The sequence below is a fragment of the Chlamydotis macqueenii genome, chromosome 7, assembly GCF_036417535.1.
Source record: "Chlamydotis macqueenii isolate bChlMac1 chromosome 7, bChlMac1.mat, whole genome shotgun sequence".
Classification (NCBI taxonomy): Eukaryota; Metazoa; Chordata; class Aves; order Otidiformes; family Otididae; genus Chlamydotis; species Chlamydotis macqueenii.
Window position 1 is genome coordinate 11,692,430 of NC_141562.1, and position 19,957 is coordinate 11,712,386.

The 19,957-nt window shown below is 40.9% G+C and overlaps 1 protein-coding gene across 1 annotated transcript in view; it reads left to right on the forward strand.

The window, feature by feature from the left end:
- Window positions 1–334: 334 nt before the first annotated feature.
- The window catches only part of REEP3 (receptor accessory protein 3), a 37,751-nt gene continuing 18,128 nt past the window's right edge, over window positions 335–19,957 (forward strand). The window contains exons 1-2 of the mRNA XM_086752549.1: window positions 335–402; window positions 18,538–18,610. Coding sequence (XP_086608675.1) covers window positions 371–402; window positions 18,538–18,610 — 105 coding nt within the window. The 5' untranslated portion in view covers window positions 335–370. The remainder of the gene's footprint in view (window positions 403–18,537; window positions 18,611–19,957) is intronic.

Below are 19,957 nucleotides of genomic sequence, written 5' to 3' on the forward strand. Positions count from 1 at the left end.
TAATTAATTATACCTGTTCCTGTCTCCTTCCCTCTTCTCCTCCTCCCTCTCCTCTCCTCTCATCTCCGGCCCGACGCAAAGGCTGTCATCACCTGTCACTCTGAAAACAGCCAGCACTGCTGCACGGCGGTGGGGCCGGGCCGGGCCGGGCCGGGGTGCGGTGGCCACCTCCATTTCTCCCTCCCGCCCCCGGGCGCGCGCCCGCTCCCGCCTCCTCCTTCCCGCCTCGCCCGTGCCCGCGCCACCGCCAGGGCGCATGCGCGCAGCCGCCGCGCCAATGGGGCGGGAGGGAGGCGGGGCCGCAGCCATTCGGGGTCCGGCTGGCTGAGGGGGACGCGCTGCCGCCGCTGCGGCCACCGCCGCTGCCGCGATGGTCTCCTGGATGATTTCGCGGGCCGTTGTGTGAGTGCTGGGCCTGGGGGGAGAGGGCAGTGCTGGCCCTCGGCGGCGGCGGCGGCGGCGGCGGGGGGAAGCGGCTCGTCGCCCGAAGTTTGGGCGGTTCAGGGGCTTCGTGGGGCGGGGGGGCAGCGGGAGGGAGGCGGCGCCCCGTCCCGCCCTGTCCCCCTCGGGTGGGTGCTCTGCGCGCCCCTGGAGCCGCTCGTAGGCCAAGGGCCTCGCCGCTCCCGGCGCAGGTGGCGCGGGGGGGGGCGGCTGGGCCGAAGTGCTGTGTTAAACCAAACCGCTCCACTCTGAGGAATTTAATGAGTTCACGGCGCTTCCTCCCCCTCGAAAGGGAACGGTTCTGCCCAACAGGGACACTAGGCTGGGGCCGTTGAGCTGTCCGGTCCCGGTGTTCCCAGAAGCGCCCGCAAAAGTGGCGCCGGGCTCCAGGTGGGCGCAGGCCGTCCCTCCCGGTCACACGGTGTGTCTCCCGCTGTAACTCCAGCTTTGCCAGGGCTGTAGAGTTAAGGAGCCAAGTCCACTGGTGCCATTGTCTCTAAATCGATCCAAATTAACGTATAAAGTCTGGTAACTGCTTTCCTTTTTAGCTTCTTGTGGCAGAGCTGAAAGGGCTAGGAGAGCACTTGGGAGAGTGAAATGCGGGTCTGTGGTGAGTATAGGTCATCAGCTGATGAAGAGAGAAACTGTAGGTGCTGTTGTGTACAGGTCTTTGTAAAGTTGAGTTTTTGGCAACCAGAGAGGCATCGTCTTACATGTTGTCCAAGTTCTTTTTGAGAAAGAGTATAAACACTGCAACCTCTGGTCTTTTTCTCTTAGGCATTGTACTGTTCCTTCATGAAACTGATGGGTTATTTTGTTCATTTGAATAATATTCCCTAGTAAATGTTGAGTGATATTTGAGCAACTAAGTCTTCCTCGTGTTCCTTGCTGAGTAGCTCTGTGACTGTGGGGGCCCAAGTGTTTACTGGGTCACTTGAGCCGAGATTTGCTGTATGTGACTTTTTGCCAGGCAAGTGAAGTGAATGTGCTCAGAAAGCTGTCCAACAAACATCTGAATTAGTGCAAAGTATGTAGCAGGAGTGTATGACACAAAGTAAGGCGTAATAGGATTTCCCTGTTTTGTTGGTGACAAGCATCCCCCTTAAGCTTTCTGGTATAATTTCATCTGAAAACTTGTTGTCAGGAAGCCTTCTCATACACGTACGTTTTCCTGCTGCAGTCTAATCACCTCGATAAGAGCAGTCCTTATCCTTCTCCCTGCCCTCCCTGAGACTTATTATCCCTGAGATAACTGAAACTTGTGAAATAGAGCATCACGTTCCAGGACTGGCGAAGGATGACATTGGTTTGGAAGAGAGAGGCTGTAGGAAGAATTGCTGTTTGTGCACTTCGTCGATGTCGTCTTTCCATGGGCAATACACAGCAGTAGAGGGAAGAGGCATACACTTACTTTCTGAACATCAAATGTAGCTGCTGAACCTGTTTCTACTTTGTTACATAAAAGCACCAATCAGAACATTCTTATTTTAAAACAACTTAGACTGCATCGGTTGTAAGGGTAGTATCAGCGATGCTGAGCACCTCAATTTCTAATGGCCGGATTCTTGTGAAGTTAGTTGTTTTTTCCCGGAAATGAATTGCTAAGAGTTGTTTGCCTTTTGAGGATTAAGTCCTCTATGGGCCTAACCAATAGCCCAGGGAATGAAAAGAGTAACTACTGCTATCCACAGATTTATTGCAAGAGGCAGTAAAGGACAACATATTGTGCAGTTCTGTGTAGTTTGGTTTTCTGGTTGCCATTGGTCACTCAATTATGTGCCCTAATTATTTTTGCAAAAAAAAGAAAGTCCTTAATATTATCTATAAATCCTCTCTACCTTCTTATGTCCTTGTTTCTTAGCTGTGAGGCTTAACTAGTTTGCTGGTGTTCAACTTCCCAGGAAGGGAAAAAGTGTTCAGTGAGGACTTGGGCAGCTTCAAGACTAAACTTTACTCTATAGAGCAACATTTGTGTGGAAAAGGAAGGTGGGAAGCAGCACAGAAGTAGATGTGGTGTGATATAAGAGGTGTTAATTTCAGTGGTCTTGAGACTGTCCTTGTCCTCTTTTCTCAGTGTCTATTATGCTATCTTCCTCTATTTGATCTATTTTCCTTCCTGGTCTCTTTCCAGACATACCTGTTCCAGTGGCTTTGTTTCTTTGACTTGTGTGTCATGAGTTCGGAAGGCGTATACTACCTTGTCCTTAAACGCCACAGGAAAGATTAAAATATATTTAAGCACCACGTAGCTGCTAAGATCTGAGGTTCTCTTACTTATGTAGTGTTTTAATTTTGGTATGGTGACTTCCTGTTGTGTATGAGGGCTATGGATGTCCTGTGCTGTCTGTAGCAAGTCCAGGAAGCCTTGTTGTTGTGTGGGGGGACCCATCAGGCGTACGTTTTGTCTTGACTGGTGATTGGAAGGAGCAGCAGTTTTGGCTGCAGCAGAATTCTCCTCTCCTGACTGATCTACTCTTTCTCAGGGCTAAAAGAGCAGCAAAGTATTAATTTGTAGGTGTGTCACAGTGCCCTCTGCTGACTTTTGACATGGAGGACTTGTTTTGACACGTATGTCCCAAGCAAACTGATTCCTGATTCAGTTTCAGAGTCTGGAATTTGGGGCTAATCAACTCCACTAAAATAGTTTGGTTAAAGCTTTAAGGAACTAGGGCATGGAGCTGGTAGAGAATTAGAATTCACACATTAATTGTCTCAGAGTCATGTACAGGAAACAAGGAGTGGTTCAGATTCAGTTCTCCACGAAATAATCTTTTGGCAAAACTTTGTTTTAATGAAATCTTTTGCCTTTGGTCTATAAATGCTATTATACCTTGGCATCTAGACATGTGAAGTACCTTATACTAATTACATGTCTTCCTTTTTGTCAAGAAGCAGAAGACTTGAAGCACAGAATTAAAACATCTTTTCATTTTAAAGTTTTGTGTCTGTGAGGTGCTGCTGTAGTAAGTATAGGTCATTATTAATCCTAAAATACACTGGATGTTGCAGCAGTTTTTGGAATGCCTACTGCAAGATTTTTCCTTCTTTTCACTTCCAAAACCAACAAGAAGACAGTAATTTCTTTCAGAGTTTTAGAAAACTTCTCAAAGTGGTACACCTTGGCAAGTTCTTAGTCTTCAACAGTGGGAATAGCTTTTTCAATTTGTGGCTGCCCATCTTGTTAACTTCTAATAGAGCCTGTGCCTGACTTTGAGTCTGCTTTGATTGCTCATTCTCTCGCTTGTAAGGTCTGAGCAATTGTGTACACATCAGTTGCTGAAACAGTATTTAACAGTAAACACGCTGAGTACTTGTCAGTCACAGCCTGGTATGGATGAGATCAGACTATCCTCTTGTGCCAAGGAAAGATGCGAAGCATCCTAAATACAAAGTAGATGGCCATTTTGTTCTTGCAATCTGTTAAAGCAGGCAGTCTGCTGTAATCTGTTAACTTTTCCCCCCTCCTCACTTAAAAATGAAAGTTCCCCCATCTGTGTTGCTTTGCAATGCTCTCTCTACCCTCATGTTTGTTTTTGTTTTCTGTGAAGTTGGTCAGCTGTCATGACCGTTGGAAGGGAGAGTTGTAATGGTCCAGAGGATTTCCTTGTCTTGGGTACTAGTAGTTACTTTTCTGTCTACTTGTACTTATGCCTATTCCCATTTTAGAGCCTTGCAAGGAGCAAAAGGTGTACAAGTAAAAGAATCAACAAGCATTACTGATTCTGATATTACATAATAATTGTAACTACATTAAGCTGAACAAAGACTGTTTGGGGCACACAGGAGGTGACCTGAAGGTAGGCAATAGTATTGTTACTGGTATCCTTCCAGATTAAAGGCCTATAAATTGCTTCTGCACCTGTGGGGAAAAAGGAGTCGCTGACCCAGTCTGAGTGACTGAGATGGAGAGATGTGCTGAAACGTCTGCCTCGCTACAGAAGGCCAAAGAATCAGTCACGATGTATCAGTTAACTTTGGCACTTCCTGCTATGCTTAAACAGCTCTCACTGTCCTGTTGCTGGGAGGGGGCCAGCCTGCCCTTCACCCTCTCCTCGTTCTTCGCTTTCCACAGGATCCAAAGGTTGTGCCGCCACAGGGTGAGTCTGGTTGTTTTGTCAAGTCAAGTGAGAATAGGCTTAGAAGAGGTTAATCTGTTAGTTGCAGCAAACTGCACCAGCTCATGCAGCTGTCATGTAGTTGCTATGTAAGTGCTGTGTTAAGAATGAAAAGTCACAGGATGAAACCAGCATTGCTTTTGGCATCAGCATGTGACTAGACTGGTTAAAGCATACTCTGAAACTACATTCTTCACTTGCACATTGCTGCCTATTCTTTCTTGTAGTGAAACTACTTCTAGTAATAACAGTGCAGCTGTTCTAATCGAACAAGGTGTCAAATTTTTTAAAGGGTCTTAAATTTTATAGGTTGAAATCCATAGAGCATATATAAGTCTACGGATTAAGTGTATTGTCTGTGTGAAAGCTTAAAATCATTTACATAATTGAGCAATGAACTCATCGGAGCACTTCTCTCCAATAGTTTGGCTTCTCAGCTAAGCAATCCTAATATGTACAGCAAAAAGCGTCTGCTCACTAAACAACTCGTCATACCTGTTCTCTAAGTTAGTGCAATTCAAAATGACTAGCTCTGACAATTTCTTGGAAATAAGTGTCCCCACTGCTTCCTGGCACACCTTTCCTTAAATTAATGTTTTCTACACAGTATACCTGCTCTTTTCTCTCCTATGTTTATGGGATTGTGCAGGTTGCAGAGCATGTGTGGTCAGTGCTCACAGCCTATGGCAGGCAGGTGGACTTAAGCTTGCTAAAAACAGAGGTGTACTGTGGAGCTTGATGTTCTTAATTAATGATCTTGGCATGTACTCTGTTACAAAGCGTGCTGAAATCCACATCTGTGTCCTGTGCATTGTAGATAAAGAAATACCAAGAACTGCATGATCTAGCACGCAAGGATGTTTCTGATTAAAACAAACAACCTCCCCTCTTGCGTGTTCCACAGACCAATCTCTGCTTTTACCGAGCGTATTTTAGGCTCTTGAGCGTTTCCGCAACCTGGATGGAACGGCTTGTCTGTCTTGGTTATTTTGTATGTAGAGCCAGATCCTGATACACTCGTGGAAGGCTGGGGAAGACCCCAAGCCACATTCTGATATTTGGGGCAGGGGAGTTACTTTGGCTCAATACTTTTAATCTTTGATAAGAAATTATTTTCAAATGTATGTAAAAACATGTCTGGCAAAAACTCCCATTCTGGTGCTTCATGTGTAAAGAGACTTTCTCTAAGCTTTTTGATCCTTTTTATTCTGCTTTTGAAATTTCGAATTTCAAAACCTGTACTGTTAGAAGTATTAGATTTTTAGAGGAGAAAATATTGCAGCTGAAAATAATATGACCTCTCTGTTGTGAATATTTTAAGATTTTGAAGACTTGGAAACTAGATTGTAACCATTTACGACTGGACAAATGAGACAAGGTGTATAGGAGTCTAGGTAGGAAAGATTATTGCAGGTTTTTTGCTCACCAGCCTGACTTTAAACGTGACTGCGCTCAGTGGCACTGAATAGCTGGTCTGATGAGACACTTTTGGACATAGGGGGAAATAAAACGCCCCATAGTGGCAAACTCTGTGTTGAGGCTTTTGTCAGCCATCACTGTTACTTTCCAGTTTAATTTATCACTGACAGAATAATAGGGCGTTACTTCTGTTTGTGTTGTGTTTTATAGCTAGTCTGCAAGTGTGGACATGGAAGTGGGTTTAACTAGATGAATGTTTTCCCTCTTTTATCATCTTTGAAATATTGCTCACATATCCTGAAGACAGATGGGACTTGCATTTGATGTTGAAAACTAAGTGCAATTTCTTTGAAAAGCCTTTAACCCAGCATTTAAATGCAAGCATTCACAAAGCAGAATTTTTCCTGAAGTGAGAAGTCTAACATAATGCTTTGCTTTCTTCTGCTAATAAAGCTGTTGGAACTTGCAGTGCTGGAAGGGGAAAACCATAAAACAGTTTGTGCTTGTGCCTTCCTACCAGTGTCTGGTTTTGTTATCCCATTTTATATCCCATCCCATTTTATAACTCATTTATCAAAACCATGGAAAGGAGACTGAGGGAAGTGCTTGCTAGCTTAAAGATGTTTTGATAATATAGTAGCACTACCTCAAACTACAATGTTTTCTTTTAAAAAAAAAAAGTTAATTCTTTGGCTTTGTGCTCTTATTATTGACTTTCATCTGCTAATCTCTTTTCCCAGACCAAGACTTTTTTTCTATAACACGTGGTTTCCCTTATGTCTAAAGGCGTGTCTAGTATTACTCAGCTGAAGTGTATTTACTATTAGACTGTTTTAGAAGCCAGAGAAGAAGCTGGCCTATTCACCTTTTTCAGCAGCAAACAGGTTAAAGTTTACTGGGAAGACAATATATCCACAGAAACATAAAATATGTGTTTTAAATGACTGCTTTGGCAGTCACTAGTTTGCCATAGATACAATATAAGGAGTGTAGGTTTTACTAGTCTACATATGGGACTTTGAGTGGTAGTTTTTCTTGAATAAAAGTTAACCTTGAATGCTTGAGACAAAATGGAATTTACATTTGTGTAACGAGGATAATGTGAATCAGGCAAATTACCTTCCATTTCCATTTGGCAAATGACACTTGTGAAAAGGCACCCTTGTACTTCCTCTCTATCTCCTGGTATTTAACCTGTTCACATGTTACTGATCAAGCACATTTACGTTAGTGGAATTCTTCTCTCTAAAATGTACCTTTGGTTAATTAACATAGTATGCGTTATCTTTTTTTTTTTTATACTTACCCCTCAAACTACTTTATTAATGCATTAGTCTCTAAAGATGACCAGTAAATTATTGAGGTTCAGAAGGGAGGGAATTAAGGTATCTTTTAGCGTGGTATTTTTGACATTAAGGTTAAGTTACTAAGACAACTACATGGATAAGTTTGTTGGAGATTCTGCATGTTGTCACTTCTTGCCTTGGTGTCTAACAGTGTATTCAGAGTTCTCTGAGTACTGGTTATAATTGAGGAAACATATATACTTTGGAATGACAAGTCCAGATGTTATGTCAACAGTACTGGCCAAATACAGATTTCATAGAAGCAGCCTTTTCCTGTGTACATTGGGAAGCTTGATTTTTGAATGCTCTAAGAGGCTTCAGAAATAATCTTCTGGGTCATAAGATTAACAGAATTGTTTGAAATCAGGGACCTTAAGGCAAAATTTGAGGTGTAAATAACTTAGGATGATCAAAAGCAAAAAAAGTAGCTGTCTGGTGAAGAGGTAGGACAGGCTAATTTTTACTTCAAGAGTTCATGTTGTGTGGTTACACTTTTGTCTTTGCTCAACTTTTTGTCTTTTTGTACCATTTTCTTGGAAGAGGCAGAACCTTGAGGCTGTTATGTGACAACACCCTTCGGTTCTACGATCTGTAACAATTAAGTAGGAGCTCTCAGGGCCTTTTGGTTATGAACTTCACTTTCTTCTCTAAAACCAGCTAGCCAGATTAATAGTCCACATAGTGTGGCCTGTAGCAGTGTTGGACTTTTTTTAGTAAAAAAAAAAAAAAAAAAGCAACCCATAGGATGAATGTATGGTTATGTGCAGTGTGGTTTGTCTTCCACTTAAAATTGACCCAAAATAAAATGTGGTTTTCCTTGCAACAAGGAGAAGCAATTCTTAGTTGGGACCACTCCTATGTTAAATGTTAGTTTCCTATAGCCAGTTACTTTGATGTTGATGGTGCTCCAGAAATGTTGAGAGAAGATAACTCCCTTAGAGCAGCAAGCAATGGCATGAGTGTGGATTTTAAATTGTGAGATTCTCCAAAGTCTCTAGCAGACTGATGTAAGGTAGAAAAGCAAAGTTGACAAGGTAAGAATCCAAGTAGAAATCCATTTTTTGTTAACTGTATGGTATTCTGAGGTATTGGAGGGAATGAGGCTAGACTGTAAGTGATGGCAGAGGCCAGAATGAGAAACCTCAGTGCAGTAGTTTGCTTTAAAGCCATTTTCCAAAGCTGAAGAAAGCTTTAGATTCTAGAAGTGGTTGAGAATGAGCATGACTTTATAGTCTTAACTTGAGAGGGTATAAACTGTTTTTCCTCCAACATAGACAGTAATAACAGATTTAGTAGATAACTAAACTTCCATAGTTCACATGTTGGGTATGTCAGGTCACTTTTTCTTTATGCAGCTGCTGAGACAATAGAGAAAATAAACTTGAACACTTTAATACGAAGAATATCTCCCCATCTCATGCAGTTGAGGCTTGGATGTTATATTGTGCAATTATGCACGGGCTTCCCATCATGACTTCCATAGCTCAATTGAAGATGATGTAACTTATGGTAAATATGCCCAGGTTAGTGCTAAGAAAGAAAAAGCTGGCCCTGGATCCTTTCAGGCAACAAAAAAAAAAATATTTTCTCCTATCACTGAAAGAGGTAATTGCCACTTAAAATACTGAGTTATCTTGCTTTGGGACTTAGATGCATTAATGAGTGAGGCTACTTTAAACATTAAATATGGTTGCTGTGATGAGAATGTATTTTGTTGGGGGTTTTTGGGTTTTATTCTGCAGGTGGGGTCGTGTATTTTTGTCAGCGTTTGTTTCTATCAACTGCAGAACTTTTATCACTTAATTAGTATTACTGTTCTTCAGTTATGCTAAGTTACTGCTTCTGTTCCAGTTTTGTACTGGATAAAAGATCTTCATCTGCAAATCTGATTTTTACCTGGTCATTTCACCAGGGTTGAGATCTTGAGATCTCCAAGAACTGAAGCTTTAAGACTGTTAAATGTGTTTAAAAATGTGTAGGAGTTGTCAATATTGAGATGACAGTATTTGCTTTATTCTTTTATGCTAGCTTTGGCTCTCCAAAGATCCATCTGTCTTTGCTTGTTTCAAAATTTACTGTGGCATGGAGTATAGAAACCTTTGAAAAGACGTGATCACTGACTTCACGTGAGTAAGTTGAAGTTATTGTAATGAACAACTTGTCAGCGTAGTGGTTAGATTAAAATGGAAGGTGTTTGCAAGGTCTCTCCCAGATTCTTGTAGAGTATCCTTGATATGAAGGACTTCATATTATTATACAGAAGTTAAGACCTAAATAAAAAATTGTGAAGCTTACAAAATTATTTTGAAAGCACTGGACACAAATCTAAGAGTAGTAGGTAGGTAAGTAAGAGAGCTGCTGATTTTTTACTTCAATTTATCAAAGCCAAGAAACTAAGTAACAAATGCATATGTGACTTTAAACCTCCTGACAAAGTTAAACATTCATTCTTGAATTTGTAATGTTTGTTAATCTTGGTCAGCACTTCATCTGCATTAAATTAGGGCTGTCTTTCAGGAGCTCATCAGAAGTGTCCTAACTTGAGAGGATCACGTTGCTCATGAAAACTATGTGTAGGTTGTAGAACCTCTGAGAGTAGTAAGTATAAAGCACTTTTTCAAAAACAAGGAAGCTCATAAATATATTTATCTGTCAATCACCTTTATTATGTAAACTTTTAAAGCCTAGCCACCTAAAATAGTTTATGCTATGCTACAGTTTCTTTGAACATCCATGTATGTATCAACTTTAAACTCAAAAAAATTATTGTGGTCTTAATTGTGTTATTGCTCACCTGCTCCATGGAGTAAGCTTACTCATGCATGTACTAAATAAAAATAGGAAATATCTGCTGAAAACTGGAGCTAGTTTGACCTTTTTTTAAAAAAAACAAACAAACAAACAAAAAAACCTAAAAAAAAAAAACCAACCCAAATTAGTCAAGTGGTCTGTTCTAGACTGATGTCTTTAATCCAGCTGTCAGTCCTTGCTAATCATTGCAAGAAAAGCACAGTTCAGTACAAGGACACATCTTTTTCTTCGAACGAAGTCATGCCAGGTTCTCTTAAGAGCTGCATACAATGTAGATGCAGTTGTTCTGAATTATTGGCTAGTTCTCAGTGTTTAGTTGTGCTCCTGCTTGATGCCACAGGTGGCTGCTGTGAAGCCACAAATACTTTGCTTCCAGTGGTAAACAGTCACAGCAACAGGGGGAAATCACGGACTATTTAAGGTAGATTTGAAGGAAGATGACTTATTCAGAAGCTCAAGATGAGCTGTCAATGTGCACTTGCAGCCCAGAAAGCCCACCGCATCCTAGGCTGCATCAAGAGGAGCGTAGCCAGAGGTCAAGGGAGGTGAGTCTCTCCCTCTACTCTGCTCTCATGAGGCCCCACCTGGAGTACTGCGTCCAGTTGGAGCGCCCAACATAAAAAGGATGTGGACCTGTTGGAGTGAGTCCAGAGGAGGGCCATGGAGATGATCAGAGGGCTGGACTGCCTCTCCTATGAGGACAGGCTGAGACAGTTGGGGCTGTTCAGCCTGGAGAAGAGTAGGCTCTGGAGAGACCTTACAGTGGCCTTCCAGTACTTAAAGGGGTCTGATAGGAAAGATGAGGAGAAACTCTTTAGCAGGGCCTGTTGTGACAGGTTGAAGGGTAATGGTTTTAAAATAGGAGGCAGATTCAGACTGGATATAAGGAAAAAACTGTTTACACTGAGGGTGGTGGAACACTGGCCTGCAGAGGTGGTGGACGCCCCATCCCTGGAAACATTCAAGGCCAGATTGGACAGGGCTTTGAGCCACCTGATCTGGTTGGAGATGTCCCTGCTCCTTGCAGCAGGGTTGGATTAGCTTGAGGTAAGAGCTAGGTGAAAGATGTAAGTTCCCTGCGGTTACTCTGTATTGAAGGTGTTCAGTGTTTGCTCTTTATTGTGTGGAAGTGTGATAGATGCATCTTGTTTCAGTTCCTCGATGTGGGTGCTTGGAAGTTATGAGCTCACCTGCTGACTGTTCTGTGCATGTGGTGGAGCTTACTAAGTCCGTAAACAGGAAATAGTACAGGGATGGTCAGGATGCTATTACAATAGTGGTCCAACATGTTAAAATCAAGTGATGAATAGATAGGCATGCAGAGAACTGACTAAGAGTTTTGTAATTATTTCTGTTCCTGCTATGTTTTCTATTTTGCTTTCCAGTACTAGATTTTTGGAGTTTTCTGTACAACTGGGTTTGGGCGTTTTTAGTGTATGTTTTGAACAGAATTTGAGAGCTGGGAGGTTTCTGGTGGGTTTTTGTTTTTAATGACGTGGTGATGGTATCTCCAGGCTTATACATTTCTGTTAAAATGTGGTTGCGGTATCCAACAGCACAAGAAAAATTGGTCAGTCCTGGAGACAAGTTTTAGATAGCATCTCCAGACATAGACATAGATTCTTCTAGTGACATTGATGCACAATAGCCTCTCCCCAGGTACTTCGGCACTGTATGTGACCTACAGGTGAGTTGTTTCAAAGGGTTTGTGTACCAGTAATAACATGTCAATTCTGAGAAGAGTGTGACTGGGAAAGCTGTGGTCTTAGAGCACTGATGCAGCTTGTCCACGTGAAAGACAGTTTCCAGGCTGACTCCTTAGAGGAAATAACTTGGATTTTGCTTTGGGAGTTGCTCTTTAGCAGTACCTTGTTCCAGACTACCACACACCCCTGAGAGAGGGCTGTTAGAACACACATGCACTAGGTTTGTTTCTGGGAGAGTGAGACTCAAAGGACTTTGTTTGGGGTATATTGCTGGCTGACTGAACTAGACTAATAGACTATAAGCCGTTCGTAGGCTGTCAGTTGGAAATTCAAAGTTAGTTCTCGCTGAAGAAGATAGCTGATCTAATCTGTGTGCAGGTATCAAGTTAATTGTTAATTAAGATGACTCTCTGATCTTTGTTGTGTTATTTAGGGTTTTGTAGTAGCAAGTAGAATGAGTAACAGGCAACCTAGAAAATGCAATGAAAGTTTCCAGTACTTTAAACACTTTTTGAGAATATGGGGAAGACATGGGAATTCTTAGGAGGATGCATTTATAGGTGAATTTTGCTTAAGGTAACGGCAGGAAACAAGAATTCTTGTTTTGGACTCAAAGAAATGTCTCTGCAGAGAAAATGAGTTTAAGATTTGGATGTTTTCGTGGCATCTAAATTTCGTTTTCTCTGAGAGAAACCTGGTGAGTCTATGAATAAGCGATCAGTCTTACTGATATATCTTGGCCATAAGTACCTCAGTACTTCTGCACAGATTCCAGTACAGAACATCCCTTACAGAAGATTTTTTTTTTTTTCCCCCCTAATTTTTTGGTCTGCTCTTTTTAGACTTATTTCAAGCTTCAGGCAGGGCTATATTCCATATTGAGAGAACTTGAAGAGTATCTGGCAACAGGTTCCCTGTTTTGGGGTAAGTCAAAGCAGTATTCCAGCTTATCCTCTTGCTCCCCTGTTCTGTAGCAGACTGGCATTTTGGTCAAAGTGTATTCTTTGTAATTACTTGAATACACAGTCTTTTAATGTAGATTGTTACAAGTAGTATTGTATATCTAAATGTTGTCCTGTAACAAAATGGAACTAAATTCTGGTAGGTGCTGAAGAGAAGGACTTTGTTTAGTGTAGTGCCTTTCAAAAACATTGAGGACAAAAATGCCAGGGTGAGCTTTTGTTTGTTTGGACATGAAAAAAACTAGGAGATTGCTGGCTTTGTGTAGGACTTACTACCCAGTTGTAACCCTCGGGGTGTTGGCAGGCATGACTGAGGGTCTTGCTTTTTCCATTTAATTGCAGGGTTTTCTTTTTCCTGAATAGGGTTCTTACAGATACTCCTTATGTCTTACTTAGAGCTTGAGGGTACCACACAGAGATGCATAGCAGTTATAATTTAGTGCATAACTGATTAGACTTACTGCTTTATAGAAAAAAAATGCTTATATTTTATGGGAGTGGCTTACAAGTATGAGTAGCATACAATCTAATGTTTATGCTTTTCCAGTATGTGCTGATTAAAATGTCAGTGGATGCATTGTTAAGAAGTATGGCTGCATCTTCCTTTCTGAAGCCAAGAACAGCCAGCTGAAGACTTGAGCATTGTTCGTCAGACTAGATTTCATTCTGCTATTTAGTTTCCATTAGCAAACTTCCCTTTCAAAAGAGATGTTGCTTAAACTAAACTCGCTAACCATAACATGGAATAGTAATCACAGTTCATAAAGAAGCAAAGTAATACTGACAACATCAGACTGAGTTTATGCATAGATGCTGCAGTACAGGTAAGGCTTTCATACCAGACACAGAGCTGGGAATGATCTGCGTTGCTGCTGGTATTTCCATGCTGTCTGACCAGCTCTTAGAAAAGCTTGTGTGTGTGTATGGCAGGAATGGAAGATGCTCGTGTCATAACTTGCAGGTAAGGACTAGTATTGGGAAGGGGGACTGCATGGCCAACAAAGTTAGGAAGTATATGAGAGACTTGTATTTGCTTCCCTGGTTTTGTGGAGATGGAGGGGATTCTTTTATTCTCCAGCCTGCCAAATGCTGTCAAGTAGTCCTTCAGGATGTAGGTGCATGTTTCCACTGTAGATGCACGCATTAAATGCCTGACTCTGTATCAGGCTCTGCCAAGATCGTCCATCTGTCAGTGGGCGGACAAATCGGTGCCATCTCGGTTATCAAACTTGTTAAGGAAAGGGAGCTTAGCAAATGGCATTGTCTCCCGGGTATCTCGAACTGAACGAGTTTCCTGAATGGCTTTTACTGTAAGGCAACACCTGTGGCTCTTGTCTTTCTGCATTTCAGGGGAACAAAAGAACAAAGTGTGCCAAACACTATTCCTTGCTTCGGGCAATTCTTTGGCAATGTGAACAGGCTGAAGTCTTAAATGCACTGTTGGTTTAATGGCTTAGTGTTCTGGGAATCTGGATGGAAGTAGTGTTTTTGAGCAACTTGGTGGCTTTCATTTGTTTGGAGTTTTTTGTTTATTTTATTTTTTTTAAAGTTACGTTTAGAGTTGTTTACTATCCAGGTTAAATGTGCTCAGTGCCAGAGCAATGTGTGTACAGGCGGCTGATTTTTCAGCTGTCAGTCAAATGGAGACTCAATTGCTTTGCTTCGGAAATGAATTTTTCAAATAGTTATGTGCTTTAAAGCTATTTAAACTGTAAGACTGTAGATTATGTGATAATACAGGCAGCAGGTTATGTTTGTTTTAGTACAGCTATATGGATACACAAGTACGTTGTTTTATTCAAATTTCAAGGCTTCTTGATTATTTTTTTTGCTTTGTTTTTTGATCTTAATCTCCTAGTATATTTGACAAACTTCTCTCTTTAAATGAGCAAAATGTCTGTGGAGGAAGTGGCTGTACCAAAAAAGGAATGCTACGTTAGTTGCTGAGTACAGCTGAAAAACTGAAATAGCTGGGCGTGCAACTGGCAGTGAAATTACATTGGTAAGCAGGATTATCCATATATCTACCAGTAAAATAAATGACATCGCACTCGGCTGAAATCTGTTTCCATCTGTGGAAGCTGGCTTTATTTTTGTCCACTACATTAGTGCAGTGTGCTGATACCTAGTGTGAAATACAAACCGCACTTTTAAAAATAACACATAAGCTTTTGAATTTGCAAAGCCTTGGAATAATTGGACGCATCCTTGAAGTGTCTGGTACAGTTACTGTAGAAACACCAGAGGAGGGATGCACTAAAGCATAGCAGTAGGTGTTGCTAACAACTTCGAGATTTTAGGGGGTATTGATGCCAACAGGAAAACTATTAGAAAATGCTCGGCTTTTGTAGCTATCTGTGTCCATGATACCGATTGTGCCCAGGCTCCCTGCTGCTCTTGTTCTGTGTGTTTCTGCTTCAGTCAGCTGGAGCAGTCCCTTGTTTGCCCGTATACTAATCTGTCATGTATAGATCAAGGGTAAAAGTGAATTTGCTGACCTTCAACTACACTCACTGCCGACAAGTTGGCTTTTCTACTGTTAAATTGCCTGTTAGTTTGAACTAAAGCTAGATGACTTTGCCAGTGTGAAGGAGGTAGTGATGCCAGAGCTGGCAGCAACATCATGCTGTACTCGAAATGTCAGCTCTGGCTGCAAGGAGATAAAAACTTCACAGTACTGGTTTCTATTATTAATGGCTAAATGTGCTGATGTCTTTCATTTTAGTCCTACCTACTCACTTCTAGTGAACAAGTTACACCAGTATTGAACACTAGTAATGATACATTGTGGTGTTAAGTTTCTTGTTCTTTGGCTTCAAAAGTGACTTCTAGAAAAAGAATCTTCAAAATAAAAAAGTGAGTACTGAAATAGGGATTGGTCTGACTCTCAGTTGGACCATTATTGAGTAACATGAATATTTGCTAGCAGGGGAAGACTGGCTACCTTTACTCTATTTGTCTTGTGCAAGTGTTCTCATTTGACTTGAGGCTATCTTGAGCTTAGCTTTATGATCTTCTTACTGTTACTGTAATAAGCTTTCTGCTTGAAGATCATTTGTTTCCGAAGCAGTGTTCTCAAAATTCTGTTCTGTCCCAATTCTTGTTTCTACCAGATTTTAGAGGATGATCTATTCAGAGGATAAATTGCTGCTTAAATTTTAAAATAGGTCTTTTTTTTTTTTTTAATAGAAGTGGTGCTACTTGGCAGTAAAGGGAGTGGAAAAGTATAGACGAAAAATATTTCAGGTGCTCAAATTTTCTTTTTCATATGCTTCATAGCATTAAACTTACACATGCAGGCTACTTACTAGTAACTATTTAAATAACTTGGGACTATTTTTTTGAGAATTTGGGAGAGGTGCATAGATGACCAGTAACAACTGACATGTAATTATGCAGCTGTCTGGCAGTTGGTAGCGATTATGATGTTCGGGAACCTCTTTTGTGTGTTTTCTGGAACAAAGAAATTTCTGCCCTTATAAAGTCTGTGTTATGTTATAGAATTAACAAGGCTTTCCTTATCTCTGATACTTAATGTTTGTAATTTCAGCCAGAAGAACGAGGAAAGGTGAGAACCATTAGAGCAGATGAGATACTAAACAGTTTTCCACAGGGACAAAAATGAGAGGAGGAGCTATTTTTATAAAATTTACAGAATTCAATAAAAATGAAGGGTGTTTGGTCTCATATTCCTTCTGTTTCCGGATCTCATGTTTAGGTGAAGTGTTGTCAGGCTTTTCCCCTAGTTAGGAGGAATAAAACCATTGATGGGTTTTTGGCTGTTGCCTTTCTTGGCCTTAGGATGAAAGGTCTCTGGATTGTAGGAGAGCTGTATTTAGATAGGCTTCTATAGATTAGTATAATGAACTGGAATTCAAGTAATCTGGACTCTTTCAAAAGGCATTTCAACATCTGAAACATGTACATAAGCTCTGCTGCAGTGGAGTAGCAGCTTGCCTATACATATTAAGGAGCTTCAGGATCAGTCTTCTGTAAACTCCAGTATAGCATGAATTGTAAAATTCTGAGCATGCAGATTTTAAACTGCTGCTATGGTACACCAGTTACACTTTTTCATTTCAATATTTATACCTTAACATTAGTATTGCTGCCAATATCACCCTGCCCCTGCAACAGGCTTCCTTCCATGAGTAACTGTGTGTTTGTGTCTTACAACAGAGATGAAGAAACCCTCCCGCATGTGTGATGTCGAAGAAAGTATCTCACCTTGCTATTAACAATTCTTTTTTTTTTTCATTTATGTGCTATATGCTAACTGTTGGAGATTACTGTCGTACTCTAAATTGGCTTCCTACCAAGCAGAAGACTTCTGCCTACGTATCAGTGGTGCTCAGAAGGTGGTCTTTTATCGAACTGATTGAATTCAAACTTACATTGTTGTCTTGTGTACTAGGGGAGTTTTGTGGTAGTCTTTGTAAATAATGTCTTGCAGAAGAGGAAGGCTCTTGGAGTAGTTGCCTGAAAAAAAAAAAAAGTAAATTGGACTACAAGTTCTTAGTATTCTTTCCTGAGTCTAACAGTAAAGCTTGATAGCGTCATGCAGTCTTCTGCAGTGGCTCTGTAAGTAGAACCACTTATATAAAGCTACCTGACACAATTGTAAGGCCTTTAATTTGAGTTTATTTTTTACTTCGGTAAACTTCAAGCACTTGAGTTGAAATCTTACATGCCAGATCTCTCCCCAGTGGACTGTTACTTAAAAAAAACATGTGATGCATCTTCTGTTGCGTAACTGTGAGAAGCTAGATTACTTCAGAGTTCAGAACTTTCTTAGAAGATCTATGGATATCCTTAAAAGTATGAAGTTCCCCCATGTAACGGTCCTGACCCGGTTGTAAGTGGTGCTGCAGAGATGTAGCCAGACTTCTCTGTAATTGTTGCTTTTCGCCAGCTGGAACGAAGGGCAGGCAATTGCTTGACTTGTAAAAAGCTGGTGAAATAAAAGTATGGAGCCCTTGCATTTGTCAAGGAGATAGCAGCTAGTGCTGCTCAGTTTCTCATAAAGAACTGTTGTACTAGGCTGTGGCCAAGACTCTTACTAGAAAATGTTGTGCTGTAACAAACTTGTGTTAAAGCAGATCTCTTTTCTGATCCTGCTCTCAGCGTGGATCGCTTGGCACCCTCTCACCCTGCTTGCACTTTACTGCTGATGAATTTTAGCAGAAATTGTCTGTCTGAGCAAAACTGGATTAATTCCCACTTGCCTCCATTTCCATGTGTTGCTGTTGCAGAGTTCTAGCTAAAGGAGATGAAATGATGTAACTCATCTTGCTGTCTTAGAATTGCTCTTGAAGGATCTTCTAGTAATCTGATGAAAGTAGATGATTCCGATTACCTGCTGTTGGTAGAGGTTCTCTAAGTGTGATAGCACTGCCAATGTGGAAACAGTCGTTTGGTATGGACAGACCGCAGGACTGGTTTTACTTGTAGCTGAACCAGAAGAGCTACTAGTTTACCATTATCTGTTAGAGGCAGTTCTACTGTTTGTTCTCTTCAGGGCATACAGCCTTTTCTGTTCATGCTGCTCTATTTTTTGAGTATTGTTAAACTTCCTCCAAGTAACCTATAACATTGTGAGGTTTGGTGGGTTTTTTTTACAAGCTAGAGATTTGGATTTTTTTATATTAAGTTGGCTGCATTACTCTAATGATATACTGTCACTGTTTTGTCATATATAGTATAACAGATTCTTAAAGCTCTTTTTATTTTCCAATAGGCTGGTGTTTGGGATGCTGTATCCTGCATATTACTCATACAAAGCTGTGAAGACAAAAAATGTGAAGGAGTATGTAAGTTGCCTTCCTTTTAATTGCTTAATTAAATGGCTCTTCTGACATACAACTGTGAAATTTTCATTATGGAGTGCAATAAATACTATGCAAGTTTGATTCATTTATCTGAGTATTAGGTACAAAACCTGAGTGAATGTAGTGGTAATCCTGTGATTTTGCTTGGAGAGATAAAATTAAGGTTTCTCAGACTTTTCGTGGACTTGAATGAAACATGTCCAACACGCTATGTTGTATATAGATATTTTTAGGAGTACTTTTAAACATAAGTATTAAAATATTGTCTGCATTTTGGCAAAGTGCCCAAAATAATGCCCTTTTGGGCGAGGGGTAGAAAAAAGGTTTCTTAATTGTTCCAACACCTGTAGTATAAACAATGACAAATTGATTATCAGTGGCTGCTTGCACAGTAGCAGCAGTTTAATTGTCACTGTATGGAATTCAACAGGGGATTAAAAATCTACCTGAGAAAAGGGTAGCTCTGGTTAATCTATTGTTCTTCAAAGAGGAGGAAAAATGTAACCAGGGAAGGAAAAGATTTGACTAAGACGATGTGGAAGAAAGAAGCAGAACAGAACAGTAAGATGGAGAAAAACATTAATTACTGTAGTTACTGCAGTTTAGAATTCATCTGTTAAATTATTTACTTTTCAATGTGAGCAATGAGCATTACCACAAGAATGTTACCCAGTTGCAGTCACAAGGAGCTTAGGTCACTGAGCTACTTCCCTGTTTTAAGAGGCAGCCTGACTTGATTTTGGCAACTAAGCTATATTGTGTCCTGAACCTTGTTCTTAACTTGGCTGCCTGACTCAGGATGGAGTCAGTGCCACCGGTTACTTTAACTCGGCAGCCGTGGCTGTGACCTAATGCTGCTGTGGCTGTGACCTAATGCTGCTGTCTGGAGGTACGATGGCCCCACTTTATACTTGGTTGTAGCAGCAGACTGCAGTAGATGTTGTTTCTCCCGTTGTATGCCTTGCATTTAGCCTGATCACTCCATCAAGGCTCCAAAGTGGACCTCATATTCATACTTGTTTTGGTTTCTATGTACAAGCTGATTAGAGCTTTTTTTTGTACACGTACAGGTAGTGCCTGCTAGAGTTAAGCTTCTGGGAGGAATAATAATCAAAAATAAGAGAAGAATTTCCTGTCTCGTGCTTACTTTACCATGTCAGGAAAGTGTATAATGCAAAGAATTTATAATCCGCTTTTCCTCCCTGCTCCCTCAAAAGGGATCTACAGGCTAAGTAGAGGATAGCTGTTTTGAACTCTAATCCAAGAAATCACTTGAAGAGGTAACCATTGTGTCTTGCAATATGTTGTCTAGAAAAATAAAAGTAATGT